At 46.9% G+C, this 23682-nt stretch overlaps 1 protein-coding gene across 2 annotated transcripts in view; it reads left to right on the forward strand.

Annotated features, from left to right (window-relative positions):
* The window catches only part of CRHR1 (corticotropin releasing hormone receptor 1), a 113537-nt gene that overhangs the window by 70517 nt on the left and 19338 nt on the right, over positions 1-23682 (forward strand). For both annotated transcript variants that reach the window (XM_048517990.1, XM_048517991.1), the window contains exons 4-9: positions 1922-2007; positions 9494-9600; positions 9682-9802; positions 10709-10862; positions 11835-11895; positions 16096-16168. In XM_048517990.1, the coding sequence (XP_048373947.1) occupies positions 1922-2007; positions 9494-9600; positions 9682-9802; positions 10709-10862; positions 11835-11895; positions 16096-16168 (602 nt within the window). The remainder of the gene's footprint in view (positions 1-1921; positions 2008-9493; positions 9601-9681; positions 9803-10708; positions 10863-11834; positions 11896-16095; positions 16169-23682) is intronic.

Consider the following 23682-nt stretch of genomic DNA (forward strand, 5'->3'; position numbering starts at 1 on the left):
TCGGCGCACCAGGCCATGAAGCTGGCTGTGTTTAACTGTCACCCTTAGAATGTTCGTGCAGCATGTCTGTGCCCTGAGGGGTTGGTATGAGGGCTCAGAATGTTCACGCAGATGGGCAGAGATGAGCATTGAAAACAGCAAATAGGTAATACTGGTAGATAATACGAGTGGCAGTGAAACACATACACACTTTGCCGTGTGAGACATCAGGTGGGGTCCCCCCCCACGCACACATGCAGGTAACTTTCACTCTCTGTACCTCACCCATTGCTACCACACAACACACATACACATCCAGCTCATCCTCACACACCTCACTCTGCCCTCCCTCACATTCAACCACCACTTACCCACTTCCTCACTGGAGTTTGCTTTTTTCTTCTAAGAAAATCCACGGGGTGGGGGCAAACCAACACTACTGCCTCTGCTTCTTTTGCACGTGGCCCTTTAAAAACCCAGGGAGCTAGCCTCGATCTGAGTGCCTCACCACCCTGCCTCTGCTGCCTGACTGGGATAGCCTCCTTGCCCCAGTTCTGCCTTACCCAAGCCAGGACTGTGCGTGTCAACCAGCCTCATGGACAGCGGGATTCACACTCTGGACAGTTCCGTTGTGGAATGGAAAAGATTACCTTATACTAAAAACCAAGACAGCACCATATAATAATGTGAATTGAAAAGGGAAAGAGGGATTCCATTTGACCACCCCAAAAGAAGAAGAAGAGGAGGAGGAGGAGGAGTAGTTTGGATTTATATCCCCCCTTTCTTTCCTGTAGGAGACTCAAAGGGGCTTACAACCTCCTTGCCCTTCACCCCTCACAACAAACACCCTGTGAGGTGGGTGGGGCTGAGAGAGCTCTGAAAATCTGTGACTATCCCAAGGTCACACAGCTGGTGTGTGTGGGAGTGCACAGGCTGATCTGAATTCCCCAGATAAGCCTCCACAACTCAAGCTGCAAAGCTGAGAATCAAACCCAGTTCCTCCAGATCAGAGTGCACCTGCTCTTAGCCACTATGCCACTGCTGCTCCCCAAAGGCTATGCTGGGGATCATTGGACCTGCATGGACATCTGTGTGGGTTGCGGACTGTGATGAGAAGGACAATTGCCACAGCAACGCGTGGCCGGGCCCCGCTAGTATTTCATAAAAGGCCAAATTCCAAATTATTTACAAACAAAGAAATAAGAACATTAAAATACAAAATATAACTTATTTTGACGTTCCTATATAAGAACTATCTCCTATCCACCGGCTCTCCTGTATTTATTTACTGACACACAAAACCGGGCTACATCACTGGAAACTCTTTACTCAACAGCAAATATTTTCCAGCCCATTCAGTCAAAATAGGCCCTGGGATTTCTTCTCTAAGCTTATCATATAGAGGATACTTAAGCAACTTGTGTTCAAGCGAATCCACTTCTTCCAAGGAGCAACCACAGCCTCTGTTCATAGAGGCGAGGCAGGGTGAGGAGGGGCGTGGGGGCGATTTTCCACCCCCCACGTGTCCACAACGACGTCCACCTGGGGTGCCTGTCCCCACCCCGCTGTGTGGTTTTTACATCACTGGTCTAGGGCAATGGTTCTCAACCTGGGGGTCGGGACTCCTTTGGGGGTCGAACGACCCTTTCATAGGGGTTGCCTAAGACTCTCTGCATCAGTGTTCTCCATCTGTAAAATGGATAAATGTTAGGGTTGGGGGTCACCACAACATGAGGAACTGTATTAAAGGGTCGCGGCATTTGGAAGGTTGAGAACCACTGGTCTAGGGCTAGATTGATCCTGCATTGAGCCAGGGTTTGGGCTGGATGGCCTGGATGGCCCCTTCTAACTCTGTGATTCTGTGACTTGCAGAGCTTTGAACCCTTTCAATCTCCTTGCTGCCAGCACTGCTAAATTTCTTCCCCATACCTTTCTTTTCCAGACAATGTTTACAGAGAATGCTTTGCAAATGGAAGCTGGGCAACGCATGTAAATTACTCCCAATGTCTGGCGATCCTCAATGAGGAGGTATGAACATGTCAAGTTTAAGCATATATTTCTCTGCATGTGAATTAGAAGAAAAAAAGTCAATATCCGCTCAGATGGAGCAGTTGAAAAGTGGGCCTGGTGTCCTTTCTATAAAGGACTGCAAATTGCAGATTGCAACTGGTTTCACTGCTGTTGTTTCTCCCAAAGCCTCCTCCAGATTTTTTGATCAGAGATCTTTGTATTTATTTATGTAGATATTTGTACCTTGCTTTGCTCCCCAATACCAACCCTAAGCGGTTTACAGCATCATTCTCTCCTCCTCCATTTTATCCTCACAATAACACCCCTGTGAGGTAGATTAGGCTTAGAGTGTTGACTGGCCCAAGGTCACCCAGCATGCTCCCATGGTAATATGGGGATTCGAACTTAGGCCCTATTCCAACCACTACATTTTGCTAGTTCTCTGTTTGATTATACTGCTGATATATTCATATGACTTGCTTTTCAACCTCAGGGAACTCTCTGTATATTCTTTCTGTGCCCTTCCTCCTGTGAGCTCAAGTAATTCTCCACCCTGCATTTTATTCTCACAACAGCCCTTTGAGGTAAATTACAGCCCAATCCAGGTGAGGGAGGACTGGAACGGGCTGTGGGAGCGGCAGAGGCCTGTGCCAATACATTTGCCCTACCCACTGGTGTGAGTGGCACTTACGCCAGTAGGGAGGACAAACAGGGAGGTGGGGGCACCGTGGAGGTCTGCAACACCCAACCTGGAAGCAGCATCTGCCCCCAGAGCTCCGTTGGTGTAAACGAGGGCTCTGGCAACGCTGGTGGCAGACTAGAAGTGGAGCTGACAGTAGCCCGCTCCCACCACCTTTTGGTCAGGAATGCCTCCAGCGCAGTCCTCTGACTTGTGCCACAAAACCATGTAGCATAAGTCATATTTTCAATAGAGTTTTCCCAGGTGACAGCAGGGTCCCCCCCCCCCCCCACTGCTTGCTGCACCATCCAGAGTGCCATTGGAGGCAGCATGGTGCTGCCTCTCCAGCACCATTCCCAGCCCATGTGCACTTCCCACACATCTGGATTGGGCTGTCAGCTACACTGCTGAGCATGGATCTCTAACCACTAAACCACATTGGCTCACAGAGGCATCAGAATTACCTACAAGGGGTCATTTAGGCGGTGTTTGTAGAAGAGACTTTCTCAGTGGATTCTGTCTTATGGGTTAGAAGACCTGTTGTCTTCTCTGCCTAAAAATTGCTGCCTCATCTTTCGTCATGATAGGCCACTTCTGTAGAGAGGGTTGTCAGTCCTTGCAAAGTAGAAATCAGCTAAAGGATAGACTTCTCCCTGGTCCAGAATTCACCCCCCCCCCCCCCGTGAAACTAGTGAAAGTAAAGGAGGCCCAGGGACAGAATCACTAGGAAATATTCATTCATTTAAGGCCTGCGGATTTCTGCCATCACGGTCCCAGCTGTCAGGATGGGCCCCTTGACTCATCCCCCCTCCCCTTCTAGCCTTCCAGGAAACGAAAGCTAAAATGCAGCCACAGCTCTCCAAGGTGTGGCCAAGCCCTGCCTTTTGTAATGTTAACTCTGTATTTGAATGTTGGTATTCTTCCCTTTGTTATCTTACTGTAACTGCGGCTCTTGGGCCTGGCTAGGGGCAGGTCAAGGGCAGCAGGGATTTAAGGTTTGGTTCTTTCTATATTCCTCAGAATTCATCTATCTCTTGCATGCTTCAGTTCTCAATAAAGTCTTACGTTTTTTAAGAAAAACTACAGGTCGCTTTAGAATAGAATAGAATAGAATAGAATAGAATAGAATAGAATAGAATAGAATCTTTATTGGCCAAGTGTGATTGGACACACAAGGAATTTGTCTCCGGTGCATATGCTCTCAGTGTACATAAAAGAAAAATACATTTGTCAAGAATCATAAGGTACAGCACTTAATGATTGTCATATAGGTCTAGTAAGCAATCAGGAAACAATCAATAGTAACGAAACCATAAAATGTAAAATCATAAAATAAAATGAATTAAAATGAAATGTCAGCACAGGCTATAGTCATACAGTCACAAGTGGGAGGAGATGGGTAATAAGAATGATGAAAAAAGTAGTGCAGTAATTATATAATAAATATATAAATAGTTTAACATTATCGAGGAAATTATTTGTTTAACAGAGTGATGGCATTCGGGAAAAAACTGTTCTTATGTCTAGTTGTCTTGGTGTGCAGTGCTCTGTAGCAACGTTTAGAGGGTAAGAGTTGAAACAGTTTATGTCCAGGATGCGAGGGGTCAGTAAATATTTTCACAGCCCTTTTTTTTGACCCGTGCAGTATACAGGTCCTCAATGGAAGTCAGGTTAGCAGCAATTGTTTTTTCTGCAATTCTGATTATTCTCTTGAGTCTGTGTCGATCTTGTTTGAGTTGCAGGAGACAAACCACACAGTTATAGAGGTGCAGATGACAGACTCAAGCTAGTTCCCTCTGTAGAACTGTATCAGCAGCTCCTTGGAGCAGTTGGAGGCTTCCCTGGGTTAGGCATAGAAAAGAACATTCTTTGTTGTGCTTTTATTGGTGACATTTTTGATATTAGGTGACCATTTTAGGTCATGAGATATGATGGAACCCTAGAATTTAAAAGGCCTCTACTATTGATACATGATGTTGTATCTAGTATTGTGAGAGGAGGTAGGATGGGAGGGTTTCTCCTGAAATCTACCACCATTCCTACTGGTTTAAGAACAGTGTTCCAGTTCTAGATTGTTCCAGAGTGGCACCACAGAGGCTAGTTGTTCAACCTCCAAATCTGTATGCGGTTTTCGCGTTGTCTCAGATAGAGACCAATCACTGTTGTATCATCTACAAATTTCAATATTTTAACAGATGGATCGTTTGAGATGCAGTCATTGGTATACAGAGAGAGAGAGAAGTGAATGAAAGTACACACACAGCCTTGGGGGGCCCCTGTGCTCATTTTACAAGTGTCTGATGTAATTTTTCCTAGCCTCACCTGCTGTTTCCTATCTGTTAGGAAGCTTGCGATCCACTTACAAATATGCTCAGGTACTGCTAGCTGATTTAGTTTAGTTAGAAGAATGTCTGGTATGATAGTATTGAATGCTGAACTAAAAGTCAAGAAAGAGGACCGTTGCGTAGGTCTTTGGCGAATCAAGATGCTGTAAAATATAGTGCAAAGCCATGGTAACAGCGTCATCTTTAATGATCCTGTTTGCTCGGTATGCAAATTGCAAGGGGTCCAACAGTGGATCCGTGATGGTTTTCAAATGGTACATCACTAGCCTTTCAAAAGTTTTCATAACTACAGATGTTAGAGCAACTGTTCTGTAGTCGTTCAGTTCCTTGATGGAAGGCTTCTTCGGCACTGGGACGATAGTGGAGTGTTGAAGCAGGAAGGAACATAGCACATCTCTAGTGATTTGTTAAAGATTTGGGTGAAGATGGGGGCCAATTGGACAGCACAGACTTTTAAGCAAGAAGGTGTTATCTTGTCTGGGCCTGGTGCTTTTCCAGGCTTCTGTCTGTGAAATAGATCTTGCACTTCCTTTTCTGAGATCACCAGGGGTTGTAAGCCCAATGAAATGGGTGCAGTTGTAGGAAGTTTGGCTATTGCTGGTGCATCTGAAATAGAGGTTGTGGTTTATTTTGGGACTGCGGTCTCACACCAGCTAGAGCGTACAGCCTTACAGGAAGGAATGAGAAGCAGAAAATGCAGCCAAAGGTAGCTGCCATGTTCAGAGGCTTTTGAGGCACAGAAAATACTAGAAGAAAACAGAAGTTAGTACTGGCTGCGAGTCTAAGGCCCACTCCACCCGGGCTAATAAACACGGGGTTCCCGGTAAAAAACACATTGGGGGCGGGGGGGGGGGCGGAGAGACTTCATACAGATCCCATTCCTACAGCTAATCTATAAACGCTACTGATCAAAGAGTCTGGTTGTGGTGGGTTTTCTGGGCTATGTGGCCGTGGTCTGGTGGATCTTGTTCCTAACATTTCCCCTGCATCTGTGGCTGGCATCTTCAGAGGTGTATCACAGAGAAAAGCCTGGAAAACCCACCAGAACCAGTTGAATCCGGCCGTGAAAACCTCTGACAACACATTGATACAGAGTCTGTTTATTGGCTTAAGGTTTGAGACCTAACACTAGCAGCCGGAGCAAGCATTTCCCGACTTAGCAGGCCATGTGTGGTGCAGAGTGTGAGAGGGAGGGGAATGCAAACTGTGTAGCCATTATCTGGAAAATCCCAGAAGGCTGACACTTAATTAGAGTTTAGCGAAGGTTCCTGGAAACATGATATATTCACAGTAGCAATTAAGTTTGGATGTCCCTAGGGGCAGGAAGGAGGGAGGGGAGACACAGGAGGGAGGGTAGAAGTCACAAGAGAGAAGGGATGGCTAATTAAATTAGCCAATTGCCTTGCTGTGAAGCTCACATCCAGCAATTGTGAATTAGCAATTAATGGGGGAAGAGAGTTGCCCCCTTGGCAAGAAGACTGCGACACCTTGAACCTTGTAGGGCGGAAAGCAGAACTGTCCTATACAGCCTCCATCTTCTGCATCTGTGAAGAATTATTTTCCATTCCTGAGACTTTCTCCATCATTTCAGGGAGACCCCCGCCAGTCACAGCGCAGTGGCTGTGTGTGTGTTTTTCACAATGCTTGTTCAATCTCAGTCTTTGGCTGTTTCTGTGGGAAGACCGGCCTGGGAGCGGTACTTCTCATTGGTAAACATCAGCAGGATGCAGTTGAGGGCTGACAAGCCGTTCACAATCCATGTGGGGATTTGCGGATGGGGCGAGCCAACTTGCTCTGCCACCCCCTCCACATGAAGTGGGAGGCAGGCAGGGGGCCATTGGAGCTTGGCTGGGCCCAGACTCGGATCCAGCTCTAAGCTGCTGATTTAGACCTGGATCCAAGCCTGACTCCAGCTATGCTCGGACTAAACCCTGCTGCTCTGGAGCCTCTAGTTTTATACTATTGGCTCTACCCCAAACTTCATCTCCAGCCAGTGGAGCTTAGGGGAGGGTGGCAGAGTCAACAGTATAAAGTGAGGGGGATTGAAAGCAGCCTGTTTTAGTCTGAGCTCAGCTGAAGCCAGGTTTGGATCTAGCTGGGTCCAAGCCTGGCTTCAAACACATTCCCGACAGCATAGCTCTCATTGCGTCACCAGGAACCCCAGCGTATTCCTGCCTCCTCACATTCCACACAGTGATTGTGGTGTGGCAAATATGTGGCCCCTGCTGCTCCCATCTTCACGTGGAGATCAGGTGTGGCACATCCAACTTCCATATGGAGATGGGAGTGGGGGCCCTCAACTGTGCTCCCGAATAGGCAATTTCCAACCGGGTGCAGCTGTGAGGGAGGGGTACAGCTGCAAAATGCGCCCCCTAAAAGTGGCAGCTGGGGCTTGAGACCCCCCCTGTCCCCCCCCAAATACACTACTGCCCAGATCTTTGGACAGGGCTTGATGGACAGACTGGGAGGAAAAAACGGCCCAGGAAAAGGCCCCTCTAAGGAGGGATGCAGCCACCTGTCAATCCCATGAGACTTAGCCAGGCATCTCCATTGCCATGTAGGGCTCAGTGGAGCTGTGCTCCTTCACCCAACATGAAGCAAGAGGCAGTGGTTCCCAGCTCCTGTTGCCTACCCCACAGAGAGCAAGGGCTACCCTTCAATTAGGACTGGGTTGGCCCTGCTGGGGACCAGCAGCCCCCCAAACCATTATCCTATGGGGATCTTCCCGGTGACTTTAATGGCCAATCCATTTCTGCTAGGTGGCAAGCACTGTGTCCCTCAAACATATTCCGTACAGCATAGCTCTCGTTGTACCACTTGGAATCCTTCTCACATTCCATGCAGTGATTGTGGTGTGGCACATATGTGGCCTATTTAAGGGTAGGCATTCAGTGAGCCCAAACCAGGGGAAAAAAGCCCTGAAAAATTCCTTGTTGGTGTTTAGGGGAGGGTTACCCAGAAAAAGGTGACAATAAAAGGGAGCTAAAAAATTGGATCCTGAAACAATGCTGATATTTTGAACATTTTTTGGGCCTATTTGGCCAGTTGCCTTTAAAAAAAAACCCTCTACCATGTCCCTTTCTCCCTCACCGGTAGCTTGGCTGGGTCCAGTGTTGAACTGTCTGTGCCATCTCTGAAGTGTGTGTGGACTCTGGAGTCGGAGCTTGTAGTTCAACGCTGGATCTGGCCAAACCTGCAGTTCTAATAAACCCAACCCCTGAAAAAACCCCGGGTGCACTTACTACCTCTAGCTGTGTCTCTTGAACAAACCCAAGGTACCAGAAGATTGAATTTGAAACTTAATTCTTTAGTTTTAGCTGGTAGGATCCAGGCCAGCATCCCAAGGAAATCTCACAGGGTGTTCCATTTATGTGGTTTAAGAGAAATTCCAGATTAGACGACTGTAACACACTTTACACAGGGCACTTTATATACAGCAGGATCCAAGCCTGGCCCAGTAGCCCTATGGGAAAACCAGGGTTGTTTTTGCACAGTCCAAATATCCTGGGTTGAGCAAGGGAAATATCCCGGTTTGGCCAAGAAGTTTGCACAATTCCCGGTCCTAAATCAGACTTGTCCCACAATATTTTTCTCATCCCGGGATTTTCAAAAATTGCCAAATTGGCAATTCTTTTAAAAAATCCCAGGTTGAACTCCTCCCGTGCAAACACCATGGGAGCAGAACCAGTTTATTTTTCCCTCCCAGCTGCCTGATCTGCCTCCCCTACCGCCCGCCCCGCTGATCTCTCCACCTGACATCATGTCAGTTTTTAACTATTCTGTCGCTGACCGTTTTAGCCCACTCTTCCTGAAACATTCCATCAAGCACATTTTCTGCTCATGGTATCGACTGGGTGCCTTTTTGCCTGGGTTAATTAGGAGTGGAGTCCAATTAGTACGCGGGATACTGGGAATGTTTGCGCATGCACAGATATGTTTGCGGTGTAAATACAAAAGACCCGGGCTCATGAGAGACAAACTGGAGTGTTTCCTCCTTGTCTTCACTTAATTCCTTCACAGAAATAGGCAGCCATGCGAAGGGAGCAGCCAGAATAAAATAGACCCGGATTGTAAAATACCGATTGTGACCCGGTATAATTGTGCCATGCAGAAACAGCCCAGGATTAACTCTTTGCTTTTGGGGAAGACGCAAGTTAGCACGTTGGTCACCATGATCCTTAAGCACCATGTTGGCGTCCATTGATCTAGATTCTGCCAGGTTTCACCTGTGAATCTCTGCCTTTGACTGCCAGCTTTATTTTGCTTGGCTTTGCCTCAAGTCCCTTGATTATGGTTCAGTTCCATTCCCTTTCCTGGCCTCAAGAAATCTGATGCAAGGGCCCAGCATCTTTGAAATGAAATAAAATGAAATCTTCACCCACTCTGTACAATCCAAGGTTTGGAAATGAGATGGGTTTAGCTCCTTTCCCAAGCATATCCCTCTGCTGCCTAATCTCTCTTTGTGCTTCTCGTCTGACAGAAGAAAAGCAGGCTACATTATCACATCGCTGTCGTCATCAACTACCTGGGACACTGCATCTCCTTAGGAGCGTTGCTGGTGGCCTTCGTCCTGTTCATGCGCTTGAGGTGAGGGGTCCCAAAATATGGAAGAGGGTGTGGGGAGGATCCTGTGATGCCCTCCCATAATTCTGAGCATTCTTCTTTCAGGAGTATCCGCTGTCTGCGAAATATTATCCACTGGAATCTAATCACAGCCTTCATTTTGCGGAATGCTACCTGGTTTGTGATGCAGCTCACTATGAATCCAGATGTGCATGAAAGCAACGTGGTAGGTTCCCCTGAGCCTGTTCTGATGACTGTGGGACCTGCAGTTGGGTCTGCATGCCTTGTGGAGTGTAAAGATCCAAAAAGGATCACATCAAACCAGGTTTGGGAAAGATCACACAAAACCAGGGCAGGGGAACCTGGGAAGTGGATGGCCTCAAATTTCCCTCTTCTTTGCTGTGACTTTTCCCAAACCTGCTGTGAGTTGATCTTTTTGGGAAGATCACAGTCAATGCATCTTTGAATACTTTGTAGATAGAAAGGTATTTAAAGCATCAACCTTGTTGCTACCATTTTCCTTGTCTCACCCCCAGAAGGATTTATTTTCAATCAGCAACTGGTAGATTGCTATAATAGTATAACATTATAATGACCTATTGGCATAGCAATCGTCTCTGGACACTCCACTCCTACTTGAAACAGCTCTGTATTTGCAGAAGAAAAAGAGTTTGGGTTTATATCCCCCCTTTCTCTACTTGTAAGGAGACTCAAAGGGGCATACAAACTCAACCCCCTCCCCATGATGGGTGGGGCTGAGAGAGCTCAGAAGAACTGTGACTAGCCCAAGGTCACCCAGCTGGCATGTGTTGGATTGCACAGACTAATCCAGATAAGCCACCACAACTCAAGTGGCAGAGTGGGGAATCATACCCGGTTCTCCAGATTAGAGTGCACCTGCTCTTAACCACTACACCACTGCTGCTCTCACTTGTAGCCACAACAAGAGCAAACAAAGAATCATCACTATTCAGTAGCTGCTACAGTCCAACTTTAAGTTAACTATCAGACAAATTACTTTGCTTTGACCTATAGGAGAGGGAGTAAAGCAGGCCTGATCAAGGGTGATTTGGGTGGCCTGGATGCTTTTTGACACTCATCCTCCTAACCCGCTTTCATTCCTTCCCATTAGCTCTGGTGTCGACTTGTCACTGCCGCCTACAACTATTTCCATGTCACCAATTTCTTCTGGATGTTCGGTGAGGGATGCTACCTTCACACGGCCATCGTCCTTACCTATTCCACTGACAAGCTGCGGAAGTGGATGTTCATCTGTATCGGCTGGTGTGAGTACCAAGGAGAGGAATGGGTGGGTCACATCCGGGCAGGGGAACCAAAGGACAATGGGAGATTTTCATTATTTAATGAACGTGCTGCAGAGCTGAGCCCCTGCATGGAAAAAAACATGCTGGGTCTAAATTCTGAAATACCTGGGGATTTCCAGGGAAGATGATGCTTCAGCTGGTTTGAGCTCTCTGGAGCTCCCTGATACACTACTGAATGGGGGTAATTTGCTGCATAAGAGCAGATAGGGCCTGACTCTTGCCCCACCCCCACCCCCCCGCAGGAGTTCTAGGGGCCTTCAATTTGACAGGTGAATTAGTTGGGGATTGTTAGTAGACCCAATAGTTCTGAAAATTTCTAGGATCAGTAGGTGTGAGCTAGCCTTTCAGCTTTCAGAAGCTCCCACCTCTTCACTCTCTCGTTTCCTCTTCAGTTTCTTTTCTTGTGGCTTTTTGTCCTCTTATTATTTTTTCTGGGTTTTAAAAAAAATTAATCTATTATTTTCCCCCTAAATCTTTTTTGTTTTTGTAACTTTTTGTGAAAAATTAAAAAAATTAATTCTGAGAGTACCTCAGGAATGGGGATGAGGCGAGGCGCTGGGAGCCACACCCGAACACACTTACCCCTTCCTCTGCCCTCCTGTTAGGGGGTCTTTCCCCAGAGAGCCAGCCTGGTGTAGTGGTTAAGAGCAGGTGCACTCTAATCTGAAGAACCAGGTTTGATGCCTGCTCTGCCACTTGAGCTGTAGAGGCTTATCTGGTGAACTGGATTGGCTTGTGCACGCCAGCACATGCCAACTGGGTGACCTAGGGCTAGTAACAGCTTTTCTGAGCTCTCTCAGCCCCACCTACCTCATAGGATGTTTGTTGTGAGGGGGGAAGGGAAAGGAGAGAAAGGGGGGATATAAATCCAACACTACTTCTTCTTGTTCTTCTTCTTCTAGTTACTGAGATACATCTCTGTTTCATTCACAGGCATCCCTTTCCCCATCATCATCGCGTGGGCCATTGGAAAACTCTACTATGACAATGAGAAGTAAGTCAGTCCCACACCCACCTCTCTGTTGCTATGGCAATGTCTTCCAGAACAGGCCTGTGAGCCTCGGAGTGGGTGTTATGGGAAGATCTGGAGGTGGAAGGCAGGATGCTTTGTGGCATCCAAGCAACATTCTTTAATTGCTAAGCGAACACAGACGGAGCCGATTTGGTGGCAGACCTGCAAAGGCACAGAACTGATGCTGTTGTCTAGTCATAGTGCTCCTCAGATGACTTGAACCTGAAATCTGTTCTGCTCTCCTGCAGTCTTAAACTTGGTGGTGCGGCCATGGCAGAGTTCAGTAGGGCACAAGGAGAATAGCTAGACTCCAGTGCTCCTGGCAGAGGGAGGAATTTTGTCACATTTTTGGCAGGGGGAGAAAGAAGTTGGACCTCCTGAAATTCTATCTGGAATGGCTCTATCCTGCCCTCCATGGAAGGAGCTTAGACCACATCAACATATCTTGAAAAAAGTCCTTCCAACAACTGTGGGAGTTTGGTCAAGTTAGTGAACAGTCCAAAAAATATAAAAAGTAAAAAAAAATGTATTGAGAATCAGAGTGATGAGCAGGTAGACTCTAATCTGGAGAATCGGGTTTGATTCCCCACTTGTGTGTTCCTGCATTGCAGGGGGTTGGACTTGATGGCCCTTGTGGTTTCTTCTAACTCTATGATTCTATTATTCATCCACCTGAGTGGCAGAGGCTTATCTGGTAAACCAGATGTGTTTCCGCACTCCTACATTCCTGCTGATTGATCTTGGGCTTGTCACAGTTCTTCGGAACTCTCTCAGCTCCACCTGCCTCAGAAGGTGTCTGTTGCGGGGAGAGGAAGGGAAGGGAGTTTGTAAGCCACCTTGAGACTCCTTACAGAAGAGAAAGGTGGGGTATTAATCCAAACAACCTCCTCCTCCTCCTCCTCCTCCTCCTCCTCCTCCCCCTCTTCTTCTTCTTCTTCTTCTTCTTCTTCTTCTTCTTCTTCTTCTTCTTCTTCTTCTTCTTCTTCTTCTTCTTCTTCTTCTTCTTCTTCTTCTTCTTCTTCTTCTTCTTCTTCTTCTTCTTCTATTGTTGAAGTCTTTCACAGCCAGAATTAGCTGGCCGTTGTGGGGTTTCCACACTCCACACTGTGCCACAGAGAGAAACACATCTTACTATGACATGCCTCTGAAGATGATAGCCATAGACGTGGGCAAAACATTAGGAGCAAAAACTACCAGACCACGGCCACTACAGCCTAAAAACCCCACAATCTTCAGTATAAAAATTGCCTGTTCTGTTCAGTTATTAAGTAGCTATTGTACCAGTTTGCCAGTTCATCTAAGTAAAGGCATGCCAATTCTGATGTTAATGCCAGAAGAGTATGGAGCCTTCTCCCTTTTGGGAGAAGAGGAGAAGCTGCAGTTGAGTGGGACAGCACATGTTTGGCCTCATAAAATCCCAGTGTTATCCCTACTTCCTCCAATTAAAGAGATTGTGGGGTTGAAAAATCCTCAGCCAGTCAGAATAGGAGTGGGAATGAGATTGTCAGTTCCTAAGAGCAAATCCAAGTGGATCTTGAAGAGTTAAAAGTTCCCTTTTCCTGCCTTGCCTTGAGGCATATTTAGACTGCACAGACTTGCAAGAGAAGTCTTGACTGTATATACTGCCAGGATAGGGTGGCTTTGTATGTTCAAAAGCAGAGGAGGCCAGTTCTTGAGTATATCGGATTTCTACTATTTTTAATAGCAGTGTTCTAGTCATCATGGATGTATGGAAATCTTCTGGCAGTCCTTTCAAAACAGAGAATGACTTGAGCGCAGGCTTGCAGAAGTTAAGGCTTTCCGTGTGGCTCTGAATGCAGAAGTGCAATTATGTATGGGGAAAGTGACAAAATCCAACTTTGCTTGGTGCAATGCAGAGTAAGTCTAGTTCCAGGCAAGGGTAACCCATTACACATGGATCGCTTACATCAGGACTCTTCTCTGGGCATTGAGCTTGCAAAGGGCTCTCCTCATGTTTCTCTATTCACACATGAGAAGGCACTCCGCCCTTTCCCTTTTTCCTGCAGAGAGCTCTCTAGGCCTGATTCTCTTAACTCAGCCCATGATTCTTAAAGGCACAGATCTCATTACACATGGTAGTCAAGACAGCTAGCTTAGCTCTTTAAGCTGGACTTGTGTTGATATTACTGTTTCAAAAGTAATCCTCCCCCCACCGAAAGAGGCAAAGCGATTCTCTGTACCATAGACTGCTAAAGCAGGGGGCTATCCTAGAATAGATATTCTCTCTCCCTCCCATCCTCTACCCACAACACCATTATGTGTGTGTTATGTTGTGCTGCTGCTGCCAAAGGACAGAGGCTTGTTATTTATATCAGCTCTCTTTATATCAATATTTCAAAATATCAAAAGAACTAGAGGTCGGTGTTGTGTGAGTGAGCTTCTTTTCTATTACTTGAAGCAGCTGGCAACATGGAGGGGGGGCAAGGGAGAAGGCATGCAAAGCAACGCAAGGGAGAGGGAAGGTTGGCCATGGGCAGAAGGAAGATCTCAGGGGCAAAGCTGTGCTCACTGTCAAATCTGTCCCGCTCTGGTGGCGAAGCAAATTAAAAGTCATGCTAAAAGTGGTCTCACTTGCCATGGAGAGAATGGAAAGTAGAAGCGGGGTTTGAGAAAACGGGTCCATACAAGAAATTTGCTTTGATGGACAATCACCCTCATCATGCAGCAAGCACATTGTGCATAACTGGTCAGTGTGGTGTGAGGCACAGCCAAAAGAAGTGAGGCCAGGATTTGATGACAGAGGCCTCTGGTGTTTCCCTCTTGGGTCTACTTTCCCAGGGATGTGATAATAGAGGGCTTAGCAGGCCCCTGGCCAGTCTCTGCTGTAGTCATTAATCATGCAGACACACCGGATCAATTTCGGACAGCCACCGTTTCCCTTAATTATTAGTAGCGGTTTTTCACTTCCATGCTAAGTCCTGGTTGAAACCAGACCCACCCTCTTCTCTTGGCTTACATGGTGCATACAAAATCACTCCTTATTAGGTTAAGACAGACCTGGGCATTATACGGCCCGCGGGCCACATCCGGCCCGCCGGATGACCCTGACTGGCCCCCCTGCCGTGCTGGGGAGCGAGGTGTCTTTGAAAGCCCCACAGAAGCCGGTGGCCTTGGCTGCCGGCTTCTGCGGGGCTTTCAAAAGCGCCTCACCCCCTGCCTTTTGGCCCGGCCCTCCACAATATTTTCTGTTTCTTATGCGGCCCCATGGAAAAAATAATTGCCCACCCCTGGGTTAAGAGGGTCTCTTCCCTCAGGAGCAGCCTTTTCCCTTTTGTTCATTGGAGCTGCAGTCATGTGGGCATGTTGATGGTGTGTATGGGGAATGGGGTGAACTTTCAAATGGGGAGTAGGGGTGCCAGCCTCCAGGTGGGGCCTAAGGATCCCCCTGAATTACAGCTCATCTTCAAACTACAGAGATCAGTTCCCTTGCAAGGGATGCTTTGGAGCATGAGGTCGGTTTCATTATACCCCACTGTCCTCCCCAGGCTCTAAGTCCAAATCTTCAGGAGGTTCCCAATCTGGCTCTGACCCGTTGCCTCTTCCATCTTGTACCTCCTATCCCACAATGGTGACCTGGGGAATCAGCCCTGCCACTAGGTCACCGTGGCAGTCTACAGCACCACAGGGATTCTGGGGCAGCTGCTCCAGGCCTTTCACTAGAGGTGAACTACGCTGGGATTCTGCTCTGCCCTCTAGCCCCTTGCCCCCAAACCCCCTGCTGCCACGGAGTCATCACTGGTCCCATCGGCTGCCCAAGATTCAGGGAGGGATCCCCCTGCACTACCTGAGTGATTCTGGGGTCAATTCCTTCTAGTCTTACTGCTAATGAGAAAAAGGTGCTTTCCATGCGGCATTCTTTTTATTGCCAGTCTAGGAGATGGATTGCAGGTAATGTTTTGTGGAGCAAAAGCAGTCTGCTCACGGTCAGGGGCGCTCTCCTCAGTATCTCTGCATCCTCACTGCCCTCGAGAACATGAATGCTAAGTGTTAGGGGACTCCACGACTTGAAATAAGTGATTCCAATAAATGAAATGTGTCTGAGAATGTTTGTACAGAATGGATTTGGCGGCTGCCTTTAAGTTCAGATTCAGCCATGGGTAGAGATGAATCTTCACTGTGATCTCTTCCCCCCCCCCCACCCCCCTGTATTTTGGTTGATAGGTGTTGGTTTGGGAAACGAACAGGAATCTATACAGACTACATCTATCAAGGTCCCATGATACTGGTGCTGCTGGTAAGAGCAAAACCCCTCCCTTCTGTACCACCCAAACCAGTTTTGGGGTATTTTTAACAAATAATCAGAGGCCCTGTCCACACATAGCATTTACCTTATTTTGAAAGCGTTTTCAGACCCATTTTTTAACTCAATGTTTGTCTGTCCTCTCCTCCTCCAAAAATTTGCTTTCTGGCTGCCATTGTTTTATTAAAGCTTTTTTTTTACAAATGCACTGCAGCTGTGATTCATAGCATCACTGATTTGTTGATCCGCAGAATGTAGGGAAAATGCAGTTAACTTAAAATTTAAGGGTAGAGGGGTGAAGTGAGGGGTGAAGAAAATGGCAGTGCAGGCTCCGAAGGAGGATTTGAGGAGAAAGTGTGGAAAATGGCTCACCATTTTGGCAGGAAAGAAAAACATTTCAGTACGATTGCACTGTGACGGAAACCGGCTCGGAAATGTTTCAGTGAGAAACATCACTGTAAAAGTGTTTTTACAAATATGGACAAAATGTTGCCTGGAATCGTTTTTGGAACCAAATGGAGAAAAAAACTTCAGTGTGAAACTTCAGGACAAAATGTTTCATTAGTGGCCTAGAAACCGCTTGTTCGGAAAAGGCCAAAGGCTGTGGTATCTTTTGTAGCAGATACACTTCGTCATATAGGGGTGTGAAACATGGCGCCTGTCTACATCCTTCCTTCAACATAGCTGTGGAAATGACATGATTCCTGCCTGCCTTTACCCTTCTGATCCTCTAGGCCAGTGGTGGTGAACCTATGACACTCCAGATGTTCATGGACTACAATTCCCATCAGCACAGCCAGCATGGCCAGGGGCTGGCAGGGGCTGATGGAAATTGTAGTCCATGAATATCTGGAGTGCCATAGGTTCACCACCACGGCTCTAGGCCATGGGGAGTGGCCTTGACTGAGAGGAAGAACATCTGCTTGGCAAGTAAAATGGCTCAGGTTCAATCCCCGGCATCTCCCATTAAAAGGACCACGTAGACCTCTGCTTGAGACTCTGGAGAGCTGCTGCAAATCAGAGTAGGAAATACCTGATTCAGTGCAAAACAGATTCATGAGTGTAGGTGTTCAAAACATGTCACCTGTACAGTTGTATCTGCATGCATGAGCGACTCTTTTTTCCCTTCAAATTGGGCATAACAGGAGATCACCTTGCCGTAGTGGGGCAAGGAGTAATTATCCTGGAACTTGTTCCCAAAGGAGACCTCAAATTTAGACACATTAATATTTTGGCACTTGATAAGTTTCACAACTTGTATTTAGGTGTCCTCCTACGGGCCAAAATGTAACACACTCTTTCAGCTTAGAGTGGCCAATTTCAACAACTAAGAGAGGTGATTTGGTAATTTTTATTTGTACCTAAAAACATTTTGACAACAAAGAAAAAAAATCACAAAGATTTCAAATATAGATAAGTACATTTATCGTAGGGGCTTCCAACTTCGTCTGCGTCGAGTATTAGTTGTAAATAAATATATCACTTGGTCTTTAGTAACATTAACATGAACAGATTTATATCTTTATAAACATATAAACATTACTCCTACCCAAGGATAGGAGAAGACCGAGGGGATCCCAATGTGCTCTTTGCATGATAACATAAATGCAGCCAGCCTCTGGAAGAGCTTCTAATCCAGTGATGGCGAACTTTTTTGAGACCGAGTGCCCAAATTGTTACCCAAAACCCTCTTATTTATCGCAAAGTGCCAACACAGCAATTTAACCTAAATACTGAGGTTTCAGTTTAGAAAAAACGGTTGGCTCCGAGGCGCACGTTACTCGGGAGTAAGCTTGGTGGAAGTCGGTGGCTTTGCTTTGAAGCAATCGTTCATCTCTTCCAATGGGTGAATCACGACTCTAGGAGTGTTTACTCAGAAGCAAGCCCCATTGCCAACAACCGAGCTTACTGCCAGGTAAAGGATTGCGCTTTTGTTCTTTGCATGAAAATCAGTGGGGTTTAACTGCGCTTAACAGGGTTACCTACACTGCTTCCCCAAAACTTGTTCTTAGGTTTAATGCTAATAATCGAGCCCAGCAGCCCAGGCCAGCCTAGATGTGTGTGGCGGGGGGGACACTCTGCGCGTGCCCACAGAGAGGGCTCTGAGTGCCACCTCTGGCATCCGTGCCATTGGTTCGCCACCACTGTTCTAATCTGAAAAAGGCTTGATCTCATTCTTTGTCCAAGACAAAGAAAACTAGAAGGTGTCTCTCATTAACCCTGCGGGGTCATGCGTTCCTATTATATTGGAAGAGGCCGTCTCTTCTGAGATATAATAGGAAGCTCATTACAGATAGAAGCAAGCCGAAGTTGCCAACCGACTGTAAAAATCTCAAGGTGTTGCCCAGAAAGTAAGTGAAAAATAGGAGAGACGTCTCTGTAAGAAAACCCAAAGGCTACTGAGTACCAGAGACCAAAAGAAGAAAAAAGAACAATTGTCCTTAACTGTGTAAAAACAAATTTTCTTAATCTCGGTAAATGTAATCGACAGACAGGAGGCTATCCTGCCCCTGAAGGGAAAATCAGCTACTCAAGTGAACCCTCAGGAGTGTAGCGCCAGCATCCAGAAGAGGGATGAGAAGGAGTTGAGTTCTGCCCCAGAGGGAGAGGAGGGGCAGCTCAGGTCTAACTTAGGAAAAAGAGCAGGCATAGTGAAGGGTCACTCTGCCTGGTAGTGTGGCAGAGCTGTTTAGCTCCATCTCTGGGAGAGAAGAGAGTGCTCAATTGTTAGGCCTCTCTCTGGAGATGAGCAGACCTTTTATAACTTAGTCTGGTGAAAAGGCAGGCTGGTGTGGGTGGAATCCTGTGGGAGAGAGAGGATCCAACCTAGTGGCTAGTCAATAAAAGCCTGCCTGAAAGCATTGTAGAAAAGTCTAACTACGCTGTGAGATCATAACCAGCTTAAATTTTTGCGCCTCAGTCAGGTTTCTCCTTTGTCAACTGGGAGACCTGTGCTGATGGTTTGTTCCTTTGAAACCAACCTGTAAATAAATAAATCATCTTGTTTATATATAAACTGCAGCCTCAGCGAATAATCTGCTTATGCACTACAAAACTTACCTCACAGCAGTGAAACCAAAACCCATCATACCTATATACTTGCTAAACTCTAGAAATGCTTGGAAACTGAGAGGAAGGTCTATAGTTCAAAATGAAACTAGATCGAGGGCTGTCTTAACACTTGCTGTAAATAAATAAATACATAAATAAAATACTAAACTATACATATTTGTTATTGGAAAATGCACATTTAGCATGTGTTTTACTAAAGATAGTGAACAATATTAATGCTGATTTTTATGGTAACAAGTGGACATTGGCATTTGCCTCTGTGTAAGGAATTCCATAGAAGCAGAAATAAAAGGCTTTTTTGGTGTAAAAGACCGTTTATTCAGACATCCTAGAAAGCTCACGTACACGACGTGGCAGGAATAAAGTCTCCCGCCAGCAGCACAGGTTATAACTCTGTCCATCCCATCCCCCCTCCCGGATTCCCATGGGAACGGAGTTCTCATCTCTCTCGCAGAGATAAGGTCTCCGCCGCAGATGCTGGCCCATCGCCCGGGTTATGGAATGCAGTCAAGGCCAGGCGGCTGCCCCGCTCATCAACACCATTGAATCCTTTACACTCTGTTTTAGTATCACGGTCATCTCTGTAACCACACATGCAGGTATGAGTACATATCTCACACACTGCTTTGCCTGGTGGTCATTAATACTGTTAAGATGGCCCTGCCTAGATCCCCAAAATGTCTGGAGGCTGTGTGTAGCCCCTCAGTAGGAAAAAGAAAGGCTTGCCACAGTAACCATATGGTTATGTTTGCTAAGATGGATAACAATTTGTTATTGCACTATTAATCACAATTGTCTTTGTTTCTTTTTGTGGCCCCTGATACTGAGAATCTTCTGTGGGGGTTTTGTTATCTAGAAAGTACCATTTCATATTTAACGATATAACACATACTATAAATGATGCAATATTAAACAGTTTGCAAACCTGGAACATTCATTCTCCTTCCGCCCCGCCGCCTGATAGCTCCTGTTTAGAACAAATAGAAGTCTGTGTTTTAATAGTAGCCAAAATGCTGACAAACCATCTCAACCACTTAAAATGATCTATCTGTCTTCCACCCTAGCTATAGGCCATAACAAGAGGTCTACACAAATACAAAATGCCACAAATAAAACAAAATGTCATTTATCCAATCGATCAGCGAAACAATCAATCACATTAGCTTTAACAAACTGTTCTGCAACCAGAAGAAATTCGGGCTTTTTGCTGACAGACAAGTAAAAAGCCCTGATTGTAACGGATTGCTTTTTTCCCTCCTAATCATGTACCACTGGACACGCTGTAGGAACAGAAGCCAGATGGGGCTTCTGTATTACTTCGGCGCTTACAGAATTCAGCAATACCTCAATCTAATTTTGTAATGTAACAACTTTCCAAAGCTGCGGGAAGCCTGAAATCTCTTGGCAATAAAACCCTTTCTCAATTCTCTCATCTCCAATTCTGTTGTTTTCTCTGTCCAACATCTCATCCCGCTTCTTGAAGGTGACTGACAGTAACTTTAAGGATGAAAATGTAGATAATTGTAGGTGATTAAATGGTACTGCATTTCCAGATTCTGTCTGAACCCTCTTTTAAATGTTTTCCTGCGCCATCAAATCACAGCTGGCTTTTGGCAGCCCTGTAGGGTTTCCAAGGCAAGAGATATTCAGAGGTGATTTGCCTTTGCCTGCCTCTGAGTCACAGTCCTAGTATTCCTTTGATTTGGAGGGTCTCTCATCCAAATACTTGTCAGGGTAGATAGACCCTAGGAGTGTCAACCTCCAGATGGTACAGACAACACAGAAAATGGAGTAGTACTGTAGTCGTGCCCGCGGAGTCACCGTAAGGACGAGACGAGACACGGAGATATCATCTGGTGGAGAGAGCCAGCAGCGGGAGCGCGGGGTCCGTGATCCTGGCAACTCTGCCGCATGCTAGTTTCTGGCACCTTTTATTAGGGTTACAGCGGGGGCGTGTAAAGGGGTGGACCGGTGGGAGACCGGGAGAGCAGGAAGAGCGGGAGACCCGGGGAGATCATCATGTGATGCATGATCTCGGCATCCCAGGCCTGCCCCTACATGCTTGAGGAGGAAGTGCTTCTGCGTCCTGGGTCTAATCCACACCCTGGGGAGGCAAAGGCTCCATTGTCCCACTGTCTAGGACACCTGGTGGCAGTTTGTGAGGCAGGTAGCAGTTCATGACCTGTGACTCACTGCGGGGGGCAGGGGATGGGGGGGAAGCCCAGGAGTGCGACCAGAAGGCAGTAGTTGGGCCGAGCATGCCAGCGCTCTACTCACGGTGCTGCTAGATCAGCGGCTCATCCCTACATCTCCTCCTTTTTTACGTTTTAGGAAGGAGGCCCGAGGAAATGGGGGGTAGAAAGGGATAATTTAAGGGGACTTTTACCTCCTCCGCCATTTACCCAAGCTGAAGTGGAGCTGCTTGTGCAGCATGAGAAATTGGACTGCGGCGTAAGGGGAAGTCAAAAGGTTTCTTACACACGTTACAGGCAATGAAGTAGATACATCTTGGGCAAGGCAAGATCCGGCGATAAGGCATACAATCAAGCAAATGCAGAATTGAATAATGGTACAGCATCTTGCAGCTCACGCACTTTCATATAGAACCAATAATAATAAGCAATCAAAAGCGGCAAGATTGTTCAAAGGCGCTTGGCGAAGTTCCTATTTTCGGAAGGCCAAGGGCACCCAGAGCAGTTGATGTAGAGTCGATGGACTTCGCAAGAAGCGCAAGCCAAAGCGGCCGATAGTCCTAATGTTATAGAAAGCAAGTCCGGGGACTCCCACAAGAAGAGTCGCTTGAGGAAAACATACTCTGCCTCGGAGGGGGCCACCATGTAGCTCAATAGCGGGACCCAAGGGGAAAGGAGGAGCGAGCGGCAAGCGGCACTCGGGGCTCCGATGGAGTGGAGCCTGGGAGCAGAGACGATGGTGAGGCAGCAGCAGAGAGTCCCGGCAGACAGATAGGCGGGGGCGCAGCAACAGCAAGTAGTGTAATTTCTACATTCAAGGCATGCAACAACTTCAGCAGTTGGTTAGGTCGCAGTATTCAATCATCATATACATGAAGATAATAAACATTGATAAACGTAGCACATAAGCTAGGTGAATATAAGGATGAGGAGGCAGCCCTTGGCTGCATAATTGTTATCAATATGCGGCTCTTGCTGTTTGTGTCCATCAAAACCAACAGAGCAATGGTAAGAGTAAAAGTCCATGGAAGCTTCTCGAGAGCGTAGGGAAAACTGCCGACAGTCTGTAGCATTACAAGTTCGGTGACTCCCACAAGCAAGGCTGTGGGAGAAGGCATGTTCCGATAAACAATCAAGTGGCTGAAGCAGCAGAGGAGTTCCAAGGGTTAACTATTAGGAATGTGGTGTGTTCCTGGCTGCAGCTGCAGGCTTCAGCCAGGGGGCAGCAGAGAAAGGGGAGTGGTAGTATAGATGAGGAGCAGCGACACACAGCATCAGCCTCTGAGCCACTTAGCTGGCCCAGGCTGTCGTTCCCCCCTGAGGGGGGAAGGGCCCCAGCGGGGGCAGCGATCTCCATGGAAGAGTGGATGTGCTGGCTCTCCAGAGATCTTTCCCATCTCGGCTCAGGCTGGGGGGCAATCAGGCTTCTCCAGCAGGGCTGCTGGGTGAGGATCTTCCCGGGAGATCCGGCTCCACCCATCTCCAGGATAGAGGTTGGTTTCCATCTGATGTGACTCCATGGGTTGGCCGGGCATGGCGAGCTGGAATCCCTGTATGGAAGAGAGAAAAACAAGCAACGCTTTTTCCTACAGAGGGTTGGCGCTTACTGAGTTAGTTCTATGGATGACAATGGAAAGCCAGAGCCCTGAGTGGAAGCGGGAAGCAATTTTAATGGATAGCACTTCTGAGGATGGTCTGCTGGATGAGACCTAGATGGGGGGGGCTATATTCCCCTTTCTTTCGTTTGTTTAAGCTCCAACGATCCGCAGCAACGTACAAGGCGTTTAAAGGACACAGCAGACAGGAATTGCTGGAGAGCTTGGGGGAAGAGAGTGGAAAAAGAGGAGTCACACCTAGGTGCAAGGATGCTTACATTGCTTGTAATCCCAATCACTAAAAGCGTGGGCTTCTTAGCAAGAGCAACCCAAACAGTTTCACAATTAGGAGTCATATCTTAATATAATGATGATCCATAGGAAGGATTTAGAAAGAGAAGAAGAATGCAGAGAAAGCAGTTCCTGGGCTTGAGGTTTGATCACACGAGCAACTTGAGAAGGGTTTGCAAAAAGACCCTTCGAGAGAAGGAGGGGGTGTGCAGAAAGAAAGAAAAAAGGAGGGGGGGGAAAGGTTTGGAAGTTAACCCTACCTTCCCTCACAACTAGCCAGACTCCTAGCTGGTTTGAGCTAGTTTTTTTACCTTCACAGCGGAGGCCGTGTAAGATAGGTGTGGCTGAGAGAGCCCTC

Source organism: Sphaerodactylus townsendi, linkage group LG15 (assembly GCF_021028975.2).
Source record: "Sphaerodactylus townsendi isolate TG3544 linkage group LG15, MPM_Stown_v2.3, whole genome shotgun sequence".
NCBI lineage: Eukaryota > Metazoa > Chordata > Lepidosauria > Squamata > Sphaerodactylidae > Sphaerodactylus > Sphaerodactylus townsendi.